At 33.0% G+C, this 24,176-nt stretch overlaps 1 protein-coding gene across 1 annotated transcript in view; it reads left to right on the plus strand.

Moving 5' to 3' along the window:
• The window catches only part of LOC143237761 (monocarboxylate transporter 7-like), a 41,409-nt gene extending 25,313 nt beyond the window's left edge, over positions 1-16,096 (plus strand). Inside the window, exons 2-3 of the mRNA XM_076477325.1 lie at positions 10,814-11,057; positions 15,825-16,096. Coding sequence (XP_076333440.1) covers positions 10,814-11,057; positions 15,825-15,933 — 353 coding nt within the window. The 3' untranslated portion in view covers positions 15,934-16,096. The remainder of the gene's footprint in view (positions 1-10,813; positions 11,058-15,824) is intronic.
• The last annotated feature ends 8,080 nt before the right edge of the window (positions 16,097-24,176 follow it).

Consider the following 24,176-nt stretch of genomic DNA (forward strand, 5'->3'; position numbering starts at 1 on the left):
GTATTAGCCCTGTCATTCAGTTTGTGTTTCTTAGCCCAAAACACGGTGCATCTGATAGTTTTCTTGGGTGTTTTACAAAGTGTGAAATTCTTTTACATATATTTTCACTTTATATTGAAGTATTTGTAGTTCATCGTATTCAAAAATAAAATATACATATAAAGAATAATACTAAGCTTAATGCGTTTATCATCAACTACGTGTCAGTAGTATCATGCATAATATTATTGACTGTATCCTACTATTATTCTGCTATTACCAGCTCTGGGTCACTAGAGTAGAGTATAACAATATATGCCACTGAACACTGAATCAGTAGACTGAGGTATCATATTACTGACTAAACATCTTACTGTTATAATTATTATCAGCTCTGTAGTTCATAATATCATACTATCATATTGTTACTATTATCATTGTCAACTCTGATGAACAGTCTCCGAGATATTCTTATTAGCTAAGTTTGATACATTTGCTTGTATTACTACCAACTGTATGTCAGTAGTTTGAGTGATGATAGTTATAAAAAAGTGTCTTACTATTTCTGTTATCAGTGATAATTATGTGCCAGTAGCTCAACGACTAATAATCCTATTCCCTATATTCGCAATAGTTACTGTTACTATTATGAATTATGTAGAAATTGTATTGTAGACAATAATGTTGCCAGACTACACTACTGACACTGTTATTGTCATTACATTTCTGTCATTAATCATGAAGGTGACACTGCTGACTGAGTGTTTTATTGACACTATATTCATTATTGTTATCAAGTCAGTGTAAAAGATCTAGCAATATTATTGGCTGAATTTTATACAGTTTATGTGACTGTTAATATCACTAAAATGCTGCTTAAATAATTTGATACAAAATAGTTTTACAACCTGAACACTTAAAGCTTCCAAAATATTGGAAAACAAAAAGCCCTAAAATTGCAATAAAAACAAAATAGAAACCAACCCAACAACAACAGAAAATAACATCCGGATTTTAAAATTAAAAGCTCGTGAAATTTCTGCTGTCCCACCGCGGGATCAAAATATCTTACGCACCTTCTAAATTCTAATTCAACACATTCACTGCGACTTTCATATGTAAATGGTATTTAATTTTTTAAATTTCTAGCATGAACTGGTAAAGACATGAATGAGTGTTGAGGCATTCCACATCCACACAAGCATTGTTACCGAACAATGAGTCAATTATTTTACGTATCTTCACATTACTACCTTTCATCATGTCATTGAAGTTCAAATTATAGCACAGTCCCAATGTGCGGAGAAAACGTCTAACTCATATATCTAATAACAGTAGTAAATGTAGAAATAACACAAATTATCGACAGTTTGTCTTTCTTTGAAATAATACATATATACATTTGTAAAAACCCGTATATAAGAAACAAATATTCATGTGCCTTACGCTAGAACAGCGGTATGTCTTCAGATTTACAGCGCTAACATCAGGGGTTCGATTCCCCTCGATGGACTCAGCAGATATCCCGATGTGGCTTTGCTATAAGAAAACAAATATTCATAAAGTCAAACTTGGCTCATACAATAACGTGAGAAACAAATTCAAGATAATGTGGAAACAGACACTCTTTTTATCATAAACTTTTAGGAGAAGAGTTCATATTAAATATAATATAAATATGTGTGGGTACGATAAAGAAGCTGTTACTATCAATCTATAGGCACTGCCATAGGATTTGTTCTTTCAATGCTTCCAGTCATTATTAGCCGGAATTTTCACAAATATCAAGCTCTTGCTATTGGACTTACCTTTTCTGGATCCACAATAAGTTCTTTTATTTTCCCACCACTTCTCGAACATCTTCTCTACACTTATTCACTTCGAGGGACTCTGCTGATAATCGGGGGTGTCGTTTTACATGCTGTCTTTTTTGCAATCGGCCTCCAGCCGGGCTCTCTAATTCCTTCAAAAACATTATCACACCAGACTACTTCACTGACTCTGACGTCAATAAATGTAGGGAAAAGCTCTATTAAAGAAGAAGAAATTGAAAATATGGCACCAAATGACTTATCCATACCATCACCAGTAAGGAAGGATGATATTTTGATGATAAATGACATCGACGCGCAACCTAAAGAGGGATTGTGTGAAGCTAGTAATGAAAATGTTCCTAAAAGGGAAGACTCATTAAAGGTCAATAGACTAAGAAAACAGCTAAAGGTTAAAAAGGAAAAATGCGTAAACAATTTTCTAGCGGTTCTGAAAATTTTATTTTCGCTTTGTTCAAACTCAATGATTCTTCTTATCGCCATTACGCATTCTGTGTTTTTCAGCACAATGCACACGTTTCTTATGATTATTGTGGACTTTGAGGTGGATAGGGGAGACTCTGAGGAATCAGAAAGTTATCCAATTATAGAATTTTCAGCGACTGAAAAGAATTCTATAGTACCCAGCATTCTTCTACAGGGAATTTTGTTTGCTTTATTTTCTGTAGCTAACAATAAACCGACGATGCACCTTCTGTGTTTAAGCTTTGGTATGCTTTCAGGTTTGACACGAGTGTTAGTTATTGTGGTTGTACCCGAATATTTAGGACTAGAAAATCAAGCCATATTTCAAGGTCTACTGATGTTTGTAGTTGGAGTAACATCCATGGGCAAGCCACTTTTGATAGGTGAGTTCGTAGATGTGTTGTAACCTTTAGGCACTAGGGTTTGCTAATTATTTATTTGTTTATTGATTGCTGTAACTATAATATTTTTTTCAAATTAAAAATACAATTTTATCTTATAAAACTCTAGTGTAACGATTGTTATACATCTGTTTGTTCCTCATTATATACATTTAAAACATTCCTTTACTCAAGCGAGTAACTACGTACTTTAATGATACATAGGCAAACAAGAATTTGTGCTTATAAATCATTGTTTTTGCCTACCTATTATATCACTCACTATTATATTTTATATTTTTGTTTAAACAGGATATTTTCGGGACGAAACTGGATCTTATGATAATGTTCTCCTCATTCTCGGAGTTCGCTGCTGGGTTCGCGTTATATAGTAACAAATAGAGTCTCTGAATACGTCAGAGTCATTGCCTGTCTGTTGATAGTGCCATTTTGAAATAACTGTGTAAGTCACATGATTTGGATTTCTAAATATGAGCCAAGAAAAGAATTGGATTTCAAATTGACTATTTTTATAACTGATAATTTATTTCATCCAAACTGATAAATTAAAACCAATGATAATATGAAATAATTTATATCTACTTTGATACGTTTTGCACTTTTTCTTCGACTTCCTTTACAGATAAAGATTTCATTAAATTCCTATGTTTAAGCTCCAGTAATGGATAAGCTACAAATACTATAAAACAGGTATTTGTTCGTTTGGATGTGGTCTCTGAAAGAAAAACTTGACGAGGAATACAAATAAGTTTTAATCAAAATAATAGTAGAAAATATCGTCGTTTGCTTAATAGTATATTCATTCGACCCAGGTCATTTTACAAATAAAACATAGGGTTTTCTAACAATATGGAATAATTTGAGACAAATTACCATATTTGGCATAATTATTAGAGTGTCTAGAAATATATGTCGTTTTCGAACTGCGAAGTTTGGAAAAGTATAAACCAGTATTGTAAAACATATTTCAATGAAAGTAAGCATCATTTGCTTCAACACACATTTGCCAACATATAACGATGCTGTTTGTGCCCCTACTGTAGATATCAGAGCTTCTATGGTAAAGAAACTCCATGAAAGCTTCTTCTGCAGCTGCCTGGTTTTGAAAGCATTTATTGTTCAAAAAGTTGTCAAAGTGACTGAAAAACGAAAATCAGTAGGGGAAGGTCTGGGTTATAAGGATGAGGCAGAACATCTATTCGCAATTCGTTCAATGTTTGGAGTGTCATCCTTGACACCTGGGGACGAATATTGTCATGAGGAAGAAAAGGCCCCTTCGATTGACCAGAGCTGGTTCTATCTCGCACAACCTTCGATGCATTTCGGTCAATTTTTGTCCACTGCTATTGTTTATCCTGGATTCAAAACGTTGTAGTGAATGATGCCGGCCGCAGTCCTCCATACAGTCACCATGACCTTTCTTTGGTTAGACTTGGTCTTATAGAAATGCTTTGAAGCTAGTTTGTGACTAAACCATTGTGACATGTACCGGATCTACGTTTCATCCCATGTCACTATCCGTTCAAGAAATGGATCATTTCGATTATGCAATAGCAGCATAGAGCAGGTCTCATAACGTCGATTTTGTAATCTTCAGTGAAGCCATATGGAACTCACTTATTTAATTTCTCCATTTTTTCAATCACACTCAGGTGATTGGCAATGCTTGATTTGCTCGTGTCTAGCTTTTCTGCAAGTTCATGTACTGTTGTGCAAGGATCTGTCTCAAATGCTTTCCTTATTGTGTTTTTATCTAAGGATGACGTCCTTCCCCGACCTTCATGGTTTATAAGACTTTCATCTCCATGTCGAAACCTTTGAAACCAACGCTCAATTGTACGTTCAGTAATAGATCCATAGCTGAATGCCTGGTTGATGTTCTTCCAAGTTTGAAGTTGTAGAGGAAAATAAGACGAAAGTCTTATTTCTTCACGCTGCCTTGGGGATTGCGAAACTTACTCTAAGTAGAGTTGAAACAGCAGAGAATTAAAACCTTGCAAACGAAAAACGTTGGATTAGACCAACCAACCAATAAGTTATTCAATATTCAGCTTCTAAACGTCATCGTAAGAATTCCGACATTTATTTATGGACAAATTAATATAAATACAAAATTATCCATGTCTTATACATTTTCTAGGTTCTAGCTAGAACGGTTATGTGTTAAAAAAATCTTATTTGTTTTCATGAATGATTACTCCTCCCTGAAGGAGAAAGATACCGTGTAATCCGTATTTTTTCAAAGTATACTTTGCTAGGAGTGGATTGACAAAAGATTCTGCACTAGTCCGGCTATATTCCAATAGGCGTAGCCCTGTAGAACTTGAAGCACTTAATGACCATGAAGGTGTCACTCGTCATATCCGAATCATTCCAATAGATGCTCAACATGCGGTAATATAAATTATCATGTTGTTGACGTACGACACACAAAACAGTATAATCATTATGTGATATTCGTAGATAAAACTAAAACCAGCAAGTAAATTGAAAATCTGAAATATGGAAGGTTTGAAAAAGAAATGCTTGAAGAGTAACAGAATTGAAATGGAACAGCAATGAAATGTTAAGCGATCGCAGATACAACGTAATTAAATAAACTTTACTAACACACACAATGAGATGCGAAAAAAGCTTTGTTCATACAGAGCTATTGCTCAGACCAGTATCCTATTGTGGTATCCTACAATCTTAGATTACTTACACTTGTAATCACTCTTATTAAATTCAATAAAAAGTGAACTCTGTTGGTGTAATCCAATGCCTAAACAAAAGAGCAGAAAACGTTTGCGATAAGACATCCATCGAAGCAGAACGTGAAAAGATTGTAGAGAGTTTTAAACAGAATTGTTACACTTCAACCTTCATGAAAAACTCCTTGAAGAAAACCACGACAAAAAGAAAATATCAGGAAGTCACCACCACTACCACCATTTACCTACCATAACTGCAACATTTCAGTAAAAAACTCAAACGCATAGCCACGAAATTCAACATAGAAGTTCAGTGGAAATCTTACAATTCCTTTGGCCCATTCTAGTAAAAAACAAACAGCGACCTACCAAAGATAATCTCAAAAACATCATATATGAAATTCCGTGTTCCTGCAATGTTACGTACATTGGAAAAACGGGAAGAAAATTCGCGACAAGAATAAAACAACTAAAAGGTAGCATAAAACTCATGAAAACACAAAATTCAGCCATTGCAGAGCAGTTCACGTTAACTGGACACTGAATAAACTGGGAGAAAACTAGAATCATCGACACAGACAAATTCTGGAAGACAGGAAAATTAAAAAAAAACATTTTATATCAACACTGTTAAACCTTCACTAAACAGATATTCCGGATTAGAGGTAAGTAACCTGTGGCTGCCATTGGTTGAATATACAGGAAATCTCTTGTCTAATCAGAAACAGTGGTAATACAACCAATTATAACACGCTCTCCATAATCCACAAGGACACTATAACAGACCAACAACACCTACACATACACCTCAAAGAGATAATAAACCAAGATAATTTACTACCGTCATTCTAGTTTTGTAAATAAATGTTAGTCTAATTTAGTTAATAAGTTTCAAATTATGTGCTAAATTAACTCCAGCCGCGTCTGGGGTGAAGAGAAAAAAAAGTTTCTCACCACCCTGGGATATTTTTCTCCTCCCTACGGGTAACGAAATAGTAATATAACCCAAATACCTATCCCGAAATAGCACACACTCACCTGAAAACGAAAGGCGGAAGACTTTCGAAAAGTCGTCGTTTACACTGTTTCCATAACAGACAGCTGCCGTTCATTCTACAAAGTATCAACAATGTTGATATTTATGTTTAATTGTTCATTAACATGTGTATCAAGTACCAATCTGACACGTGTTCATTAACTGTGTCTTTGGAAAGTGCTAAATGTTATTTCATTTGTTGTTAGAACTTAAGAAACTGTTGTTGTTCTGATAGTAGCGACGTGCCATTTTAGTCCATCACAACACAGCGATACTATCACGATTGTTAGTTAGCATGTCTTTAAATCGAAACTTGTATACAAAAACAAATGTTAAGAAAATGCTCAACAAAACTGTCCACTTGTGGACTAATTGGGGTCTAAAATTAGCATTACATCAAAACTCATAGAGAAAAACATGATTATCACCATTGTTTCCACATGTTTGACACATGAACAACTGTAAGCTGTTCTACCTTCTATATGTAATTTCGTGAATATATAATTCTCATAACTAGAGTATATTTATCACTATTATTAACTAAATAATTGTGCTTGTTTATTTTGTTTTATTACTGAGCAGAAAGCTAAACTTAAGCTATCCCTTCTCAACGAGCGTATCAGAACCTTATTTCCAACGTTGTACTTACCTTTGAGCCATAACATAACTTGGTTTTCCTTTACGTAGAGTAAAACGGGAGTAATCTAATGATTAGCATGTTGATACCACTCTTACAGTAGTAAGTGTTACTGCTGCAGCGCATAAGTAGTTCTAAAGAACTCCTGAAAGAGGTTCTGAAAAGTAAATATTGGTATTTATACGATTCATAGATAGTAACAAAAAAAGAACAACTTACAAAACAATAACATGAACTAAAAATATGAATTGATTAGCTTCCTGTGTTTTTATCAATTTGTATTTATTTTATTTTTATTTTTCGTTAACGTACGTTGGTGTTAAAAATTTTAATGAAAATGACGAAATCGTTGGTCGTATAACATGAGGAAAAAAAGCAAAAACTATGTGAATCGCTATTGTGAATCCCCCTCCAGCGACATAGCGTCATGTCTGTGAACTTGAGACTCTATAAAATGGATTTCGCAGGAATATCGTAATTGCTGAAATGACACCAAACATGCTCGTCCTTTTGGCCGTGGGGGTGTTATAAAATAACAGTCAATCCCACTATACGTTGGAGTTGGCGGTAGGTTGTGATGATTAGCTGCATTCCATTTAGTCTTACATTGCTAAATTAGGGACGGATAGCTCAGATAACCTTCGTGTAGCTCTTTGCGAAATTCTAAAACAAACAAACAAACGAACCTAAGCTCTAAACCTGACTCAAACCCAAGAATTATCCCCTATGAACAAGACCTGAAACTACTGTAAATTACAGTTCCACACTTCGAAACTTCTTTTCCATCATTACTTACTTTTTCTTAAATGCAGTAGTTATAGAGATTTTAAGACTTCCACTTTTATTTATATTAACCATCTTGTATGGTGATGTCCCAAACTCCACAGCAGCTGAGGCTTTTCTTCTTCCATACACAGAATCTTCTAGATCCTTTAAAAGAAATTATCACCCTTCACCCGACAACCATTCACATCTGATTACGATTACTTTCTAAGCCTAACAACCCTTCTCCCTGTCACAAAGAAAAACCCTGTATTCTTCTTGAAATAAACATTCCCTCCAACACATCTGCCGAACTACACTCTTATCTAAACTCTAGCAAGACTTTCAAACTACACAGAAAACTTAATAAAAAAGACTTATGACATGTACCATGCCGTTGTGCTGGGATGACATTTACAGAATCAAAATACACCTAAATCCATTGAGTCCACCAGTTAATATAGGAACCACTGACAAACTATTTTGTTCGTAAAGGAAGAAAATCTTTCATTTCACTTCATTTACATTTTTGCACATCCACAATAAACAGTCTTGATAATAACATTACTGCTGTAAATTTCGAAAACACAACACGTCCTACAGAACAATATAAACTTGGTAAAAACTTATTCAAAAACGCAAAATCTTTTGAAAATCACGTGAGAAACGACAATAAGAAAGACATCATGTTCTTCCACATAAAGACAAATATTTCTTCCATCCAAACCATAATATCTGTTTTCAGTAAAATACAAACTTTAAATAGACCAATATTAATACCATCAGTAATCCGCTGGTTATGTAACTCCAACAATGTAAACATGTACATTGAACTGTCTCAAAATATATATTCTACCTATGACTTCACTTACTTAGTCATTTCTGCACCTGATCGACCGAAACCCAAGAACACATCCAATGTCGTCATTCTCTCCTCTAAAACACTAACTGTAAGTCAACACAAACTTCTCAGTAAAGGTCTAAATTTTCTTCTACCACTAAAACATAGAAACCTTTGAAGTAATTTCGGACTTATAAGAATTTGGACGCAAATTAACACTTCGATTATTTTTTCACAATCAAACCACTCAAAGAAATAGTTGTGATTCATAGTTTAATAGAATATCCTTCTTGTTACCTCCAGCTAACAGGGAATTTCAACTAGAGAGTTTTATTACTACAGTTTAAAATGGAATAATTCAAGCCGTTAATTCCCATCAAAATTTCGAAAAAATCTTTCCTATAGTAAACATACTATTCAAATTTTATTTAAACATGAAAATGAGATCCATATTAATCCAGTTGATCAAGGTAGCGCCATTGTTATTCCAGTCCGTCATTCCAGACAATTCTGGTCGTACTATTATATGTGATTCAGGTATTCCTAATGAATCAGTAATTGTCACAATGGCATATCCCTTCAAAACAAAAGCACTCCTTTTTTAACGTACTTAAGCTGTATGTTCTGGAATATCGCATATTTACAAACCTTTCTTTACCAGGGGTGGTGGTGATATCTGACTGAAAAACGTTTGCACTTTTAATGGTGATGCGCTATGAAAGTGACAGTCAAACCAACTACTTGAATGATAGTAACCAGGTAGGAAGCTGCTGGCTTACTTTCTGTTACATAGTTTTAACTTAGCAACGATTATACTTTAACATTGTGTCGCAAGTGACAGTCAAACCAACTACTTGAATGATAGTAACCAGGTAGGAAGCTGCTGGCTTACTTTCTGTTACATAGTTTTAACTTAGCAACGATTATACTTTAACATTGTGTCGCATAATGTGCTGTTCAGGTTGATATCGCTAAGTACTCTCCATGAAAGAGAAATATATTGTGTATGTTATATTATTGTTCACAGGATTCTAATTCTTACAACTTGTACTCATGTCATCATCATATTTTTTTTTATGTAACCCGCTTTCACATTTCTCCTGTTCGTTAAGTTACGTACAATTACGTTTAACAAATGTTTGTGTCGGATATTTGTACAACGTTATACATGGACTCTGGTACTACCTGTTTCTAATTTTGAAATGACATTAAATCAACATCATCAAAGCCATCTCTTTGGCTACTTTAATCGAATGATGGTATGTGATCGTCATATTTACAACGCACACCCCCAAACTTCAGACAACGAATTTCCATCGAGGGTATCATGGACATTTGGATTCTACTATGAAACAAAATTTACTTTTCCTTGTTTCTAGAGAATAAAGTGTTATTTCCCAATTGCTTATGCCTAAAGTAAAAGGAAAAGACCTATTTTTCTCTTCAAACTTTGCTTTTGTGATCTGGATAATGAAAATTTCAAATTTACCCATTTTCAGAACTTCCTAGTAGATTTAGTGCTGAGTAGCTGATACAGATTTTTTTCGAACATACAAGAATTCTCAAAAACTTTCTAGAATGTTGTAGAGCTTACAAGAATTTTCTAGAATATTGTAAAACTAACAATAATATTTGAGTTTTCTAGAACTTTACATGATAATATATATACAGGGACTCACCACTTCAGTTTAGTTCTAGCTGCCTAAGCAAACACACAGACCTATCTGATTTTTTCATCAGAGATTTCATCAAAAAGCTGCAAGCATTCGCCAGACACATTCTGATATGTATGTGGCCAATGTATCAAGACAAGAGCGAAAAGTACTCTATGACAGCATCTATTATAATGTGTGGAGCCTACAACGCATATTTCGGCATGCCTGCCAATGATAAAAACAAACCTTGGGCACCTCATTTTACCTGCGAGCCCTAAAAAAATCTCTAGAAAGTAAGAGTGACAATTTTTACTTGCTTGAATAGTAAGATTTTATGTTATACAATATTAGACCTTTTAAAATTTAAATATCTTTAAACTTATCTTTTTAATTTTCAATAGTATAGAAAAAATCATCACATATAAAATATTTTGCATGAACCTCTTACACATTAGTTGTGGATGAAATAAATTTATTCTTCATAATAACAATTTTATTTTGCTCTTTTGCAGGATGGTACAGAGGAGAAAAGAGAGTCATGAGTTCGCTATTCCAAGAATTTGACGTGAGCCCACTGATCACTTTTGCACAGTGGACCCTTCCAAACTTCGAGCTGGCAAGAATGCATCTGCTATCGTGTATTCGGACCTTCCATCATCCATCACCTCAGTGTCACACTGCCCTGAAGTCCCTGTACCTACTCCGCCAGAGAAAAAGCAGCCATCCTCAGAAGACAGCAGCAAATCAGAAGAGGAGGTAGACGTTGAAAATCCAGATTATAATTTCAGAGGTGTAGAAACACATACTACCCCAACCAAAGAGACCTCAATGACTAGATCAGATTTCTTTGTTTAACTAAGTCGAATGCTGAGACTGTATTTGAGGACTGATACGTGAAAATGATTTAAATTACAGTCTCAAATCTCGAAAAACTACTCACTTCTAAACATTTTTGTTCATTTTTGTATACCTTTAGTATAAATACACTGTAAATCTTGAGTCATATGTTGTTTTATTCAGGTTTTATGTAAGTGAAAATGTGCAAATTTGCCCGTTTCTACATAGAAAATAGGTTAATTTTTTAAATTTCATTATCCAGGTCACAAAAGCAAAGTTTGAAAGGAATAATGACTATTTTCTGTGCTTTTACAACATAAGCAATTAAGAAATAACATATACTATCGAGGAACAAAATTTGTGTATCATAGTGCTCCCTGTTCGATACAATAAGGAAGCCCTACCATACATTAAACATTTCAGCTTTAGGTTTAAATAAGCTAGCTATGCTATATGAAAGTAGTGAAATGAATCTCTTTATTCGTCGTGCGAGGAACACTAAAATCTTATTTCTTCGTTTACAGATTTGATTGAAGAACGAGAAGTTTGAACATATTACAATAGTACTCATTTATATGTTATAAAATATCAAATACTTATTATTTTACTGTCATATATACAGCAAAACAATCGTTTAATCTGTCAATGTTGTAATTTTGTATGAGAAAGTGCTTTAAAGAACAAAATACTTATAGCAGCAGTGGGCCAGATATATATATGCAGAATAAAATAAAATTTCCAACATACTGTAAACAGCATGTAGACAAAACTTTATAAGCACTTTATACACACTGTTAAGTAGTAAACAAATCAACTGCATTGGCTAAAAGCATTTTATTAGTTTTATTCATCCCCTTCGTGATAACAAGTTACAATAATAATCATTTTGCAATACTACTAACGAACCAACAATAAATTAGTGGCCTTCGCTGGTATAGCAGTAAGTCTACTGATTTACAACGCTAAAATCAGGGGCTTCATTCTTCTCCGTGAGCTTTGCTATAACAAAACACACAATACACTAATAGCCGTGTTTTAGGGTTACGATCAGTCTGTGAGTTTCCGAGAAACAATTTCAAAGCTTAAAAATACGTATTTATCAAACATACAGGGGAAATTTTGTCTGGTACTTCAAAATCAATATAATATATTACTAATTTTTCTTGTGGTTTTTTAGTATTAATTAACGATTTAAATGTTGCCTTTATGGCAAAATGTTTTAATTGAAACATAACTCTTTTATGCGAGTTATGCGAGTAGCTTACGGACAAGTACAACGTTATTCAGCAAAAATACTCGCGATATTTTTAGCTTTCACTTCTTAATATTTTTCTAAATAATACATTCATTACAACTTGTCTAATTTGATACGTCAGTTGAGATAATAATTAGTAGACTGGGGTAACATACACAATAATTTATTGTATTAAAATCAAATATACAATTAAAACCTCACGTTTCATTGGGAAAAGAAGCCATCTCGAGGCATCCAAAAGAACACGGAAATTTTAATTTTTTACAAGTGTGAAGATATAATTTGTATTTTACAGTGCCCTCTACAGAGAAGGTTTTCAAACTTTCACTTGAGTGACAAGTCTTTATCCTGTTTGGGATCAGCTTTATGACATCTGTTTCAAGAAATTGGATGTTTGATGTTGAAACTCGAGCACTAAAAACATCGGTTAAAAGACCAGAATTGTGGATAAAATATGTGGATGACAAGTTTCTGGATAATAGATGGATATTATTTAAGAAATGGCCAATTATAAACCTCATTTCTTGTTTCTTTTATAAAAATCAAGTTAAAAGTAATTGACAATTTTACAGAAAAATCAAGGATGCCACGTCAGCGATCGGCATACCTTTTCTCCTGTTTTTTATTCCTTCTGTCCCACACAACTAAATTGGCGTGTTGCCAAAAACAAAATTACTTGGTGCATATTACTGCTACTAGGTGGCGATTTCGGTTTTACGAAGGATGTAAGGTACCACTTTTGTTTTAATAATAGATTGTGAACATTAAGTATCTAATATGTTATTAGCTAACTTATGTGTTTTGTTATTCTTTTTTTTCTATATATATTTTTAAAACTCTAAATTTTCAGTTATATAACAGTAGTATGACGCATAAATGAAGTAGCGGATAAAAATATATATGTAAAAACTGTTTGTTTGAGTTGAAAATTGTTTTTACGTAGAGGAGCGATGACCGAAGAAGGTTGAAACGTTGTTCGCTCCTCTGCGTAAAAAATTTTTCAACCCAAACGAGCCGTTTTTACATATATATTTTTCTGTTCAAGTGGATTTTCTCGACATCACTGAAATAGCAGATGAAACTAAACACATTCAATGAGTTAAAATTGTTCGAAAATGTTAAGTTTATAAACATTTTGGGATACTGTCTGTATTTTGCTTATTAATTAGTTTAGTTTAATAATAAATAATAATATTATGTGTCAAAGAAACCAATATACAAGTTTCCATAACTGATGCTACAAAAAAACATGAAATTTCTGAAATATGTTTTGGAAGTTAAGTAATAGTTTTTAAAACCAAGTCTGGTTTTTATTTATTTACTTATGCAATAAAAAATTATTCAAAGGCTCGATCTCACGCCATATTTCCAATGTGTTAGTTATTCATTAGAAATCGGGGACCGGCATGGCCAAGTGTGTTAAGGCGTGCGACTCATAATCTGAGGGTCACGGGTTCACATCCCCGTCGCACCAAACATGCTCGCCCTTTCAGCCGTGGGGACGTTATAATGTGACGGTCATTCCCACTATTCGTTGGTAAAAGAGTAGCCCTAACAGTTGCAGGTGGGTGGCGATGACTAGCTGCCTTCCCTTTAGTCTTACACTGCTATATTACGGACGGCTAGCACAGATAGCCCTCGAGTAGCTTTGTGCAAAATTAAAAAACAACAAAAAAAACCAGAAAGCTGGATTTTCACATTTGATTGGTCATTAGGTGGTACATCTAATCGTTTTGTCGCCAGAGGTCATCATTATCATATTATCTCAAATGACAACATCTATAACTGAGATGGTCAGCAATATGTCCACTTCTACAGTCATACTTCCTGTTGTAGGGCAACTGGTGAACAAAAATTTCATATGTATATTCAAAATTGCCATAAATAAACATAAGCTTGTGACATTTAAGACTTAAATTAAGACATAAACTTGTCAATCGTTGCTAATCGCTAGGTTTTGGTGTATGGTTTGGGCAGCAATATCTTAGATATCTTTCATAAGATACTTTACGTTTTACAGATCTATATATCTGCATATTTTACGTACACAGGACTACTTATGTACGACAATGCTTGTTGGCTAAATAGTGGTTCTCTGCTTAATAGATTTGTTGAGTATTTGGATGAAATTCGTCTGTTTTTGCCAAATGAACAATTTTCTTGTCAAGAATTATCTGATGTTGTACGGATTTGTAGATTGACGTGTTTTTTACATATTATTTCTCACATTTAAAAGATTTCAACAAGAAATTGCAGGGATCTGGCAAAAAATTTGATGTTATGTTTGATAACACAAAAGCTTCTGAAATCAAATTTAAAATTTTTAAACGTGATGTTTACAATGACACTCTTACATATTTCCCAAAACTAAAAAATATAGAAACACATGACAGATCTGTAAATTTATGAGAAAATATACATTCAGAGTCTGCAAATTCAATTTCCAAGCATTATTAATTTAACTTTTGAACATTTTTATAAGATTTAATAAGTTCAGGTTATTTGAAGAAAATGCAAATTTCATAAAGTATGCAGACAGTGTAACGTTAAGCAAATTGAATTTAAAAATATTATGGGGGAAAATGAACTAGAAAATATTAAAAGAAATCGGTTAATGACTGGAATAATGCAGAACATTTCAGAAAATAAGGCTCTGAAACTCTGGAATTTTATTCCTGAAACTTGTGACTGTCCGAAAAATGACGTAATGGCAGTATCAACAGTATTTTCATTAACATATTTGTTCGAGTCATTATTTTCAGTGATTAACTTTGTTATGTGTAATTTTACGAATAGACTTGCTCATGAAACTAATGCCTCATGCATAGCTCTCAAAACAATCAATTATTAGCTTGATATATAATATATGTCGTTCTTGGTGAAGAAGCAAAAGTCTCACTAAGATTTAAATATAATTATTTTCCTTTCCTTGTTTTATTAATTTTTAATGTTACATAATATGAATCAAAACTTATCATTTCACAAATGCTTTATGTTAATAACAATATTATAATAAACGTAAATAAACAAGAGGACTTTTTCTTTTTACCTGAAAAAGAGTCCATTATTAGGTTACTAATTCATTAATTTTATTTATGGTGAATTACTATAGTTATTAACAACATACAACTCCTGGAGATGTTTCATTTAAAATAGTTCAGCATAATAATAAATGATAATTTGCTGTCAAACGTTACCATGGATACGCGAAAGAAGTATTTAGTAGATTATCCCAAATTAAGGCACACATTCTCAAAAACATTCGCCATCTCTCTGTTGTCGAACCACGAGAAACATCTAATTTCTAGAAATTACTTGTTTGTGCGAGCACTTTATATTATTCTCTTTTAATTTCAATATTATGTATTCTTTGCTGTAACACCAAGATTTTGTATAAATTACCTAAACATATTCTTTTCTGTTTTTTGCAGGAAAAGAAAGACACACAACTACAACAGTTTTCAAATGAAGTGTATTACTTGTATTTTGGAAAAAAATCTTATTAACAAGACAAATCGAAGAAATGAGATAATGGACTAGAAGAAAAAAGTCTTTGCCTTTCAAAATTTCACTAGTCTAGCCTAAACTGGAAACCATTGAGATGACTAGAATTTTTGCTCATGTAATGTGCAAGGCTACAACACTCCAAATAAAAATGAAACTTCGTATCTGAACCTTCAATTTTCTAAATGACCTGATGTATTTGTATTTACACCCGAGAGACTTTTCACACAGCTTCATTTGATTTTGAATCTCATATTAATAGATATGATGATAGGTAATGTTTTTCAACCTGAAAGATCTGTTGAACCACTACTTTTCACAAAAGATATTTGAATCTTCAAACGATTCTTCAGAGATTTTAAGATCCAGATCTCGAGCAAAGAACTTACTTTGCCAGGGATATCATTTTACTGGTACGTAAATCGTGATAAAAAGTTTATGGTATACTTTTTGCAGAAAGGTTCACTAATTCATTGTAACCACATTGCTGAATTAATACCGATACTAGAAACTGCAGTCTATGAGTTGTGATTCTTCAATGATTCCTCCAAAAGAACTCTAAAAGGTGTTCTTCACAATTGTAACACATGCATTTGTTCCTATTGCTCATTCGGTTCACTTGAAGGATGCTTACGAAAATATCGAGCTTCTTCTCAACAAGATCAAATGTAAATAACATGGCTGGTTACTTTGTGGAGGCTTAAAAGTCCTTTGTATGTGGTGAATCAATAGTCGGGTCATAAAAAGTGCTCATGTTTTTTGTGTGCTAATTGGACACCAGAACACAAAATCACCACTGGATAAATAATAAATGGCCATGCAGAGTCAGCTTGATATCATGATCGAAAAAAATTGAACGTGAAAGTTTGGTTAACACATAAAAGTCCTAATATCTTCACTTCACATAAAAATGGGTTTGATGAAGCAATTTGTAAAAGTCTTAGACAAAGTTGAAGACTGTTTCAAGTATCTATTTGGGCAAACACCAGCTCTTTCTGAACGGAAATGTAAAGAAGGAATTTTTGTACGGCCTCGTATCAGGAACTTGACTTCGGATGAACAGTTCGAAAAGACAATGAGAAAAACTGTAAAAGAAGTGTAGATTGCCTTTAAAGATAGCTTTAGAACTTCATATCCAAGACCTCAACCCATTGATACACATCCCCAGCAACCAATTATACTCACCACTATACTGGTGCAAGTATGTTGATGATACAATTTTTTTCCTGTTTACAAGTGAACTTAATGTAGCGGTGTATCGAGTTAACGTGATTGAAAAACTAAGGAAATAACATTTCTTAACCTTAAAATCACAAGAACTGATACACAATTCAAACCAGGAATCCACAGATAAATCACCCGTACTAGATTATACACTCCACGGGACTCAGGACATGAAACAAAACAAAATCTCAACATATTAAGAAACCAAATAAACACAGCCATAAAACTATATCCACCTGATAACATTAACGATGAAATGAACAAAAAAACAACACTTCATCAACATCAACTGAAAAAACGTAAAAAAAAAAATTATACGCACACAATTAGACCAACAACAATAAATCCCAAGATACAACAAACTACAAAACCTCATACTGCGGCATACTAAATGTTCCCAACATCAGCGAAAAAAATCTTAAAACACAACATTTTAGTAAACACCAAATTTGCTCAAAAACCAGGTACAAAACTAAGTCCACAATATGTAGAAACTACACTAACAAGCACAATACCAACATACTTTATACAATACAATGCAACAATTACCACGGCATCTATATTGGAAGAAGAAGGGAAAAAAAAAAGAAACTAGATCCAAAAATCACAAAAAAAAACATAACACGTTTCCGAAAGCTGCAACTCAAATAAACACAACGTAACCATAGAAAATTTCTAGATACTAAGTAGGAAAACACATATAAACAAACGCAAATTTAAAGTAGCCCTTATTTCCAAAACCTGAAACCAAAATTAAACCACTATGCTTCTTATTAACCTAACATCTAACTGCAACGTCCCCTATAAACCTGTAATCATTTATACTCTCGTCTCTAAGACATGTTTCCGGTAACGGTTACTTGCAAACTCTCTTTGTTTTCTGAAGATCACTTACGAAGGTCGAAACGTTGTTCTCCACTTATCAATAAAAGTGTTAATATTCATACCAGCCGTTCTGAGATACATATTTATTTCAAGGGTGTTTCTCGTTACAAAGAGAAACCTTTCTTGTTTAGTACACGCTTGCATAAGAAGTTTGAAAAATAATAGCACAGGTTCATACTTACAAATGACCTACCTACCATTCCTTAAAATTGTGTGTTTTTCATTTGATTTTTTTTCCTATTTTACTCTCAAAATCTCTTCATAGTACTCGTTTTATTTAAATATTAGTTCAGTTTCAATGCATCACATCCGCTAACTGACGACGAATCTGAGGGTTGTCTAAGTCATGAAACGTTTGGCATAATTATAATCATTATATAACATAAAAAAGGAACGAATAAACATAGTGAATTGAAAATCTCTGAATAGAAGCACCGTTATGATAGGTTCATTGTGAAACCAAACATGTTATGAACATTCCTAGATTGATTCTGTTCATGAATGTCCTCATGATGATTCTTATTTCTTGATATTTGATTTTCTCACACTTGATGTAACTTTTCTCTTATATTAGGCTTCTGAGATCCGAGTAAACCCGCTTTTTCTAATGATCCCCGTCACCATCGCTTGTTCTTTCGCTTTCATGTTGCCGGTAGCAAGTTCTTCAAAAGGATTTGTTCTGTAGTATTCTGATGAAAACAAATTTGTAATTACTAAGGATCTCATGTGTAACTTCCGAAATATTCGCATTAAATACTTGAAATATTTTGTTCATACTTGTACATTATTTTTCTATACAGATAATATGTTACTTGGGTTTACATATTTAAAACGTTATCTTCTTTCATTTTTGTTGGTTATTTTCACCTTACATTCAACTAGTAACATTTTTGCCACTTCAGATTAAGTCCGGCATTTTTCTTAACATCATTATGTGTGGAGTTCACTTGTTGATAATCAATACACTCTGTGTTACTATCTTAAACTTGCACATTTTCCTAATTGGGCTAAACAAACTCCAAGTGTAAACACGGTAGTACCAGTTATATTAGAGATGTTGCCAGCAAACACAACGTCATTTTTTGACCATGGTAACCACCGAATGATTAATGTGATTAATAACGTTGCCATTGAACAGTGTTGTGGTCCGTGTCAGTTTCACATTACATGGTCAAAACGAAACTGGTCTTAAGTTTTGAACATGTGAACCTTGACTGTACATTATTAACAAATAAGCCTTGACTTGAAACTGCTAACATGTTAGCCCAAAATAATTTGTAAACATGATCAGTAAATAAACGTTGTATGAGTTTAAATAATCAACTCTTAAACCTGCCTCCTTTAATGGATAGCCTGTGATCAACAATCTCACACTATCAACACGTGAACCTCAACCTCACGAGATAAAACCTTTAGCTTTAATTTCATGCTGTCAACATCGGAGTCTTAATGTTTGCAGTTCAACGTTTCAGTTCTTATCTTACATTATCAACATGTGAGCGTCATCCTCAAATTTTCAAACTTCAACTTTCATTTTACACTATCAACATGTAAGTTTCAACTTAAATTTCAATACTTCAGTTCTGGCCTACACTAACAACACGTAAGCCTCTATCAAAACATTAACACTTCATCTCTGAGCACACAATAGCTATTTGTAGTTGATATTAATAATTCATATAATAACAAATAAAGAACTTGTAAATATTTCGAAAACTTAAATTAAACTTAAAAGTGAAATTATCCATTAAATAACAAGTGAACAAAACTAAATATTTTCCTGTAGACATTATGGCAACGTCTCCAGCCAATACCAGGCTTTATGTATTGCATACGTACTGTGTAAACACAATAAAATAAATGGTTTAGAAAGATCTATACATTTAATGTTGAAAAACATGGATTTATATTTTGAATGAGACGTTTTATAGAGACGCCACTGCAAAGTGTACAATATATTTAATTTCTGAACAATGAAACCTGATATGTGATTTACGGACATGTACACCATCGTCTGTAGTGTGGATTTTCATTTTCAACCCAGAATACTAATGTCACATAGATTCTTAATGAATTTAAAGAAAAATAAACACATATTATTAATTGTTAGCTCATTCACTACGCACGTAGATTCTTATCACTTCTAAACAAAGATAAACTTACCGTGCTAACTGCTGCTTGATTCACTACGTGTGTAAACTTTTAACCACTATAAAAAATGAAAAATGACCTTTTATTACTTCAGGAAACAAAACTTTTCAATTTCCCTTATTTGATCATTTTAACAAGGTTTTGGTATTGACATGTAATAATTACAAAACAACTATTTATGCCGCTGTCATGACTCTGGTACAGAAGTAGCTTTCGTGAAACTGCTTATATGATGGTGACAGTTTTGGCACAACTGTTTATAACACAATAACAACTCTCATGAACTTCTTTATATCTCTGTGTTAATTCTTATATGAAAATGCAGACTGTTAATGTATTTGAATGTGAAAACACTGGCACAACTGTTTGTAACAGTGTAACAACTATAACATAATTGTTTACACCTCTGTGACAACTCAGATATGGAAATGTAGAGCTAGCTCTTGTGACGTTGTTTATGTGATAGTGGAAACTTTGACACAACTGTTTATATTTCTGTGACAGGTCTGATATTATTTAGCATATCTAAATATTATTCATTAATATTTATTAAATGTATTTCGGTTAAACAATAGCTAATATTAATTATCTTCGTTTATGTGTACGAAGGTTTTTCTAAAAAATGCTGTTTTATATAATAATGTAGTGAAGGGTATGAACACATTTGAAAAGCTTTGTCGCAACCACAGGTTTTAACATGTGTTAGCATGTTTGTTGTATTGTTCGCTTTGGTGTTAGAAATCAAAGTGCGTCTTGTGATAATTGAATAAGGTTTTTACTTCCTGATGTTTTATATAGATGTAATGGTAAGCAGAAAATTCCCGCTAGGTTTTCTTTAAACAATTTATAGTCGAGAAAACAAGGGTTGTGAACAGACGTACTTCACAACACAAGGACAGGAGCACGTCCAATATCATGCGATTTTCAACAATCGTCTAGAGAGATTTCTGTAACAAACGTGTTGTGAAGCCCATTATATGTGCTGAACCACACAATGTAACTATTAGACCTTGTATCTCTACCATGTTGCTTATCATGCTTTTATAACGTCACATTTTGTTTCTATTGAAATTAAATATATATGTTAATCCTAAAGGATAAAAAACACTGAATGAACATTTTGTCACCTAAAAACACCAACCAATAACGTGTTTTTCAACAATAGCGTTATTATTGCTGTTGTCAAGGTTAAAGGAATCAACGTGTATTTTGAATACTGCTTTACAGTACCATTGAGTCTCAGAAGGATGCTTCAGTGTAAGGAGTCAGAATAAATAGATATTAAATAATAATGTTTGATAAAACCTTGGCATTTATACAAAGGCTCAAAAGTTGGTTACTTCAATATGTTATTGGTTTATCCGTATGTTACTTCCTAATAGGCACGCTTATATTTTTCAAATCGTATTATGAGTTGTTATTTCAAAGAGATGTTAAAATCCCTTTCCCGTAACAACATTGCGCTTTTCACATTAATATGTCTAAAGTTATTAGCTTCGGGTCATAGTTCTGCATCAAGCTTCAGAAATTCATTTCCAAATGAACGTTTTAGAATCGTACGGATTCAGGGTTATTCAGTTATTGTTTAATGATCTCCCAACTGAAACATCCACTAATTAGAGAAATGGAGAGTCAATGTTCCACTCGAGTGAAACATTCGACTTTTATGAACATCCTTTTTAAATTACTATTAGTTTTGTTTCTCACGTTTTGCAATGCTCCCCACTTGATTCAGCGATAAAGCGAAAGGCTTATAGCGCTAAAAACCGGACTTGGATACTTGTGATGGGCATTTTCATACCTGCTTGTGAAGTGTATTCACAAGTTGTGATATGTTGAAACAGGCTAAGACGTTTATAAAATGTTTATTTATTTATTTCTAAAATATGTCTTACGTTACTAGAAATCTAAACTTACATTTCTGATAATGTTTAGAAATATAACTAATTTTGTTTGTTACCTCTGTAATTTGTAGTAGTATATGCGTATCAGTCTTTAACTTTTTATCACGGGAGTAAAATATTTGCAGAAGAAACCTGTAATCCTTGTTTGTTAGATTATAACTTGAAGTAGATTTTCTTTCTTATTCCTCCACTCTTTCACTTCGTATCACAATTCATCAAAGATAGAGTTTGTTGGAAATAGCGAATATTTATGAAACTACAAATTGCTTTTCAGTGGCTCAGCTTTAAGGTTCAAGGCTTATAATGAAATAAATAAAAAAATCAGGTTTTGATGCCCATGGTGAGCACAATGAAGATAGTATCTTGTGGAGCTTTATTTTAACAAAAAATAAACTATAAATCTATTACGTAATTTATATCATTCTCTGTTCTGCACTTTCAGAACTTATTAAAATGTAAAATTACTATTCTTTGCTTTGTAGAAGACGTTATAATATGTTTGAATTTATTATATAATTATTTTGTTTTGGCTTTTTAATACGTGCGCGTTTGTTTTTCCTGCTAAATAATATTTATTTAGATTTGCTGGTGAAGTATAGGTCTTGGTTTTTCATGTCTGTTGCAAAGCATGGTCACTGGTATTAAATAAGCTTTTTATTTTGAATTGTTCGAAACGTATAACTAATGACAGCTGTATTAATTACGTAGTGGAAAAAAACACGTTATTCACTGATCAGCATGTGATAATTATAAAAAAAATTATATAGAACACTAAATGCTGAGATCCGGTTGAGGTGAATGTAATTTGACCCATTCATACGTAATTACCAAGCAATTTTTTATCTTCTCTAATAACACAAAAACAGAATAGAGGTTTCGCAGCTCGGCTATGTTATATTATTGATAAACTATCAATAAAGATCTAGAACCTAGAATTGAAGGGTTATATGTTTTGGTTTTTTTCTCTTGTAGTATGATTATATGTGCTTTTAGAAGGAACTACTTTGTAAGGAACTAGTATTCAAAGCGTTCTGGAAAAACATCCTTGAAACGTTAATTAGATCGGTTGAATAAACCGGTTTCCTTAAAATAATACACTACAATCCTTTTCATATTATCAGGGAGAGTGTTGCACACATGCCAAAATTTCGTGAAATGAACTTGTCTTTCTCTGGTACAGCCGTAATCCTACGGATTTACAACGCTAAAATCAGGGGTTCGATTCCCCTCGGTAGACTCAGCAGATAGCCCGATGAGGTTTTCCTTTAAAACACACACACACACTAATTAAACTGTAAACTGAATTATTACACTTCGCTCAGAACAATAATATTTTCGTTAAACTTATTAAAGGGGCTGGAAGTGGTTAAGCAGATAATATACTTTGAATTTCAAGGATCAATGGTTCGCGTCTCGCTACTGCATAAACTCCGTTTCGCACTTTCGGTCTCTTTGGAACTGCATGGTACGACATACCGTCAAATCCCACTAATCACATAGACGAGAGTAGGTAAACTTTTGGTACTAGATACTATAGCCAAGCTATCTTTTTTTTTTCTAGTATATCAGTTCACAGTTAGAAATGTCCATTCACAGATTCCCCGAAATTTTTATTTAAACATCTTCAAAAGCCTACAGTTTATTACAATGTAAATAATGGAGAAATTGTTTGTATAGCATACATGTACATAAAGCCCATTTCTTCCTTGGCTTGCTCTAACCGTTACAGTACAAGTGTACACTACAATACAATCTTTAAATAACATCGAACTCTAATTAATCATTGTGTTTTATTTAGCTGTCAATGCTAATGCAACAGTAAAACTCACACACTTTATAAAATTATCAGTAATTATAGGTGTTGCTAAGACAACACCAAAAATCTGATATTTTATCAAACACACAGGCGTTATAAATACTGTTAAATTAACCTTAAAAAAGGATAATTCCTCGGAATGACATTTTGTGTAAAAATAAAGTCAGGAAACTTTAATATCATTTTATTCGTAAAAGCCAATATCACATTGTTCATCGACTTTCATAATTGGTAATATTCGAATTTTAAACCACTAAGTATTCCAGGCTTTAATTAAACTCCAATTTATGAAAGATAAA

This window comes from Tachypleus tridentatus, chromosome 13, assembly GCF_004210375.1.
Source record: "Tachypleus tridentatus isolate NWPU-2018 chromosome 13, ASM421037v1, whole genome shotgun sequence".
In the NCBI taxonomy this organism is placed as follows: Eukaryota; Metazoa; Arthropoda; class Merostomata; order Xiphosura; family Limulidae; genus Tachypleus; species Tachypleus tridentatus.